Source organism: Natator depressus, chromosome 1 (assembly GCF_965152275.1).
Source record: "Natator depressus isolate rNatDep1 chromosome 1, rNatDep2.hap1, whole genome shotgun sequence".
Lineage (NCBI taxonomy): Eukaryota > Metazoa > Chordata > Testudines > Cheloniidae > Natator > Natator depressus.
In genome coordinates, this window is record NC_134234.1 from 5,704,720 (window position 1) to 5,709,026 (window position 4,307).

The 4,307-nt window shown below is 45.3% G+C and overlaps 1 protein-coding gene across 1 annotated transcript; it reads left to right on the top strand.

The window, feature by feature from the left end:
• Positions 1-1,792: 1,792 nt before the first annotated feature.
• LOC141978979 (olfactory receptor 52P1-like) lies at positions 1,793-2,907 on the top strand. Its single transcript, XM_074941449.1, has one exon. The coding sequence runs from the start codon at positions 1,793-1,795 to the stop codon at positions 2,843-2,845; it is 1,053 nt and encodes a 350-aa protein (XP_074797550.1). The 3' UTR covers positions 2,846-2,907.
• Positions 2,908-4,307: the final 1,400 nt, after the last annotated feature.

Below are 4,307 nucleotides of genomic sequence, written 5' to 3' on the forward strand. Positions count from 1 at the left end.
TTGAAAGATTCCTGGCAGCTTCCCATAATGCTGCCCTTACTTCAAACCTCTCACAAGGGGACTGAAGTGCCTCCTTTCCCTGGAAGGCATTCAGTCCCCATGGGCAGGGACCTTCTTCCACTACTCATATACCAAGGAGGGTGGGCTCCTCAGCCACCCCCCATCCCTCTGGGTCCCCTAACAACACATACTGAGCCCTTCTCCTGCCCCCACCTTCACTGGAAGCAACTGAGACACTGAGAAGAAGGCAAGACTCCAACAGGGGAGATTGGCCAAGGTTTAAGCAACAAACTTGTATATTAAGGACTGCAGTATCCAGTGGGGTGAGAAAAATCCTTAATCTAGATGTTGCCCTGTCTAATAGGATTGAGAGTTTAGACTGTGTGCTTACATTTTCTTTTCTTCTGGTAACCACTCTGACTTTTTGCCTATCACTGAATATCACTTAAATTCTATCTTTGTAGTTAATACATTTGTTGTTTATTCTACCTGAAGCAGTGTGTTTGGTTTGAAGCCTGGAAGAGACTCCCCTTGGGATAACAAGCCTGGGGCATCTCCATTTCTTTCTTAAACTGACAAACTCATATAAGCTTGCAGTGTCCTGCAGGCACACCTGGACACTGCAAGAGTAAGGTTGCGTCTGGGAAAGGAGATATTGGCTAGTGTCATTCGGTTGCATAATCCAAAGAATAGCTTACATGCCAGAGACTGTGCCTGAACAGCCCAGGAGTGGGGGTTCTTACAGCTGAGCAGGGTAAGGCTGGCTCCCAGAGTCAAGGACTGGGGTGCCCTAACAGATCACGAGGCTAGATAACACCAGAGGGGAAGGTCATAGGGTCGCAGAGCATCATGTAGGTGGACAGGTGGACAGTGCTGCTGAAATTATTTTTTTTCTTTGTGATTGTTGGTCCAAGGCCAGCTTTGGGACCTTTCTTGGTATAGAGTGTGTTTGGGGAGTTTCAGGGTCTCTTTACCCTGGCAAGCCAAAGAACTACAATCTGGGTGTCATAAGATTTACTCAGTTTTGTTTCCAATTGTTGTTGTTGTGTAACTTCAGGCATTTCACTGGTAGAATTAGCTATTGGTTTTTTTTTGTAACAATGTATCCCATATTGTTCATTGTGATATGATGATATGATGATATGATTATAGCATAATTATTATACAGTTTATGCGAGATGGGTCATGTAAGATGTCATTGGAAAAGTTATGACTTTCTGAATATGGTTATCCTATTTGTATACATTTATAATTTTTGTCAGAAGTACTGAATATTGATGACTTCTCTGTATTTCAAATGTAGTTATAAGTGAGTAACGCCCACTAGGGAACTTGGTGTCAGTCTAGATAGCTGGTTGGGAAGGGCCTATTCAGGGCAATGAGACTTTGGGGGAAACAATAGGCCTTTAGAGAAGCTTATCTCCCACCTGGTGAGTCTCCCTGAGAATGCTTCAGACAGCCTATACATAATGGATGCTATGACTCTAAAAGGCCATGTGACCAGGCCACATAACTCTGGACTCCATTTTGGGGGGTCTGTAATTTTCCCACAAACTAGTCTGGAAACCAAGTTTTGAAACAAACGATTCCCTCCATATACTAAATCTATGGAAAGCAGGGAGTGACATCGTCGGTGGTTCTTCACTCCTCACTCAAGAAGACTCCGAGAATGTTCATAGCTATAACATATTTACCACATTATTTGTTACAAATAATAACCCCCTTGCTGTGCTTTTCTCCCTTTACAGGCACCTTGAGCATTTCAGAGTCGTATCGATGCATCAACCGCGTCATGGCACCTTTCAACTTCACCCACTCTGACACTTCAACTTTCATCCTAATGGGCATCCCTGGCCTGGAGGCTGCCCACATCTGGATTTCCATCCCTTTCTTTACATTCTACATTATCAGTCTGTTGGGAAATGTCACGCTTCTGTCTGTTGTAGGTAAGGAGCAGACTCTGCAGAAGCCTATGTACCTGCTGCTCTGCATACTAGCACTTACAGACATTGCCACACCTACCTTTGTCGTGCCAAAGGCACTGGGCATATTTTGGTTCGATTTGAAAGGCATTACTGTGGCTGGCTGCCTCACCCAGATGTTCTTCCTCCACACGATTTCTGTGATGCACTCATCCACCCTCGTGACAATGGCCTTCGATCGCTACGTTGCCATATGTAACCCTCTGAGATATGCCACCATCCTCAGCAATGCACAAATAGCTAAGCTAGGGCTTGCAGGTTTGATAAGAGCTGTTCTCTTCATTCTGCCCCTGCCCCTGTTCCTGAGTCAGCAGACATTCTGTGCCAACCGCATTATCCCCCACACACAATGCGAGCACATAGCTCTGGTGAAGATGGTGTGTGGGGACTTCACAGTCAGCAGGATATATGGCTTTGTGCTAACATTTGTAATCAATGGGTTTGACCTGACGCTCATTGCCATGTCGTATGGTCTGATCATCAGGGCCGTCCTCAGAATCTCCTCTCAGAAAGCCCACCAGAAAGCCCTCAACACTTGCACAGCCCACATCTGTGTGATGCTGACATATTATACCCCTACCTTCTTCTCCATTCTTACACACCACTTTGGTCAAGGCATCGCACCCTATGTTCATATCATCTTAGCTGACCTCTATCTCCTCATCCCTCCCATGCTCAACCCTATCATTTATGGGGTCAAAACCAAAGAGCTTCGTGACAAAGTAGTCAAATACACCTGCAGAAGTTCTGCAGACACAAAGTTCACGCAAAGTTCTGCAGACACAAGAGACGATATCTCCTCAGGCCTGCAGTGTCCACCAGGGAACTGTCAAATTGTCAGAGAGTATGTGAACCAGCACTAAGTGGGATGTGGTTTGGAAGGAAGACCAGAAGTTCTGTGAGTGCCATGGTTCCCCAGTTACCCCTGGCATGGAGGAAGAGTATGCTTACAAACAACCTGTAAAAAAAGCCAGTCTTCCTTGACTATGCAGATATTACAAGTTTTACTTTCTGGCAGAGGAAAAATCCTTTCACCAGTAAAGGTTTAAGAAGCTAAGGTAACCTCGCTGGCACCTGACCCAAAATGACCAATGAGGTACAAGGTACTTTCAAATCTGGAGCGGAGGAAAAGCTTTTGTCTGTCTGTGTGATACCCTTGCTGGGAACACATCAAGGATGCAAGCCCTTCAACTCCTGTACAGTTAGTAAGAAATCTAGCTAGAAAATGCGTTCGGATTTCCTTGTTTTGGCTTGGAAATTTGCTGTGCTGGAGGACATGTGTATTCCTGTTTTTTTATCTCTTTGTAACTTAAGGTTTTGCCTAGAGGGATTCTCTATGTTTTGAATCGGACTGCCTGTGAGATTATCTTCCATTCTGATCTTACAGAGTTGTCTGAAGCTTTAAGTTATAAGGTTTAAGCATAAACTTCCATTGAAGTAGGTTTTTTCCCACAAAAGCTTATGCCCAAATAAATCTGTTAGTCCATAAGGTTCCACCAGAGTCCTCATTGTTATTGAGACCCTGCTTAAACATATAACTATATTGTTGCTAGGATATAACACAAAGTCTGTACTTGCTTATAATTGTATTTTGGATGTAATCAACACCATGCTCCCTTTGGACTAATAACGGAAATCTTGTGTGGAAACTTAGTTGTGCAAAACCTGAATAAACTTACTTGGGAAATTATTCCAATATCTGCCTTTCTGGTCATATTGGGGAGGGACGGGAATCACTTTGATGAAGTCATAAAGAAATTGGGGAAACAGCTGACTGAGAAGATGGAGGCTGACAGCCCGGTGGGAGGATGAGTAGAACTGACTGAGTAGGTAGGAATAGGGGAGGACAAATATGATGCTGTGGAGGACACTTCAAGCCAGGTCCATGGGCCTGCAATGACCACAGCCCTCGACAGCATCCAGAATGCGTTCACCCGGGGAGTGGATATCTTGGCCCAAAACACAATTTTTTTTCAGGAAGAGGGGAAGACCAGTTGAATAGTCATGACTAAGGTTTTTTGTCACAGATAGTTTTAGTAAAAGTCACCAACAGGTCACAAGGGTCTGGGGGGGAGACTGAAATGGGGAAGATTAAAGCCTCATCAGGAGTATGAGAGCCTGAGCCGCACTTAAGGACGGGTGAGGGTCCAGCACCTACTGCCACTGCAGATAACAGCTCTGTGGCCCCCACTGCAGCCCCAGCACCTCAGAGGTCCGGAGTCCCTGCTGCAGCCCATGTGAGAGATCTCCACAGCTCCCACTGCCAGTGGCAGCTCAGAGATCTGGGTCCCCACACGGCCAAGAGCAACTTGGAGTGCCACATAC

Bases quoted from the DNA above. Each gene is read 5' to 3' on its own strand.
- LOC141978979 (XM_074941449.1), top strand. From the start codon at position 1,793: ATGGCACCTTTCAACTTCACCCACTCTGACACTTCAACTTTCATCCTA.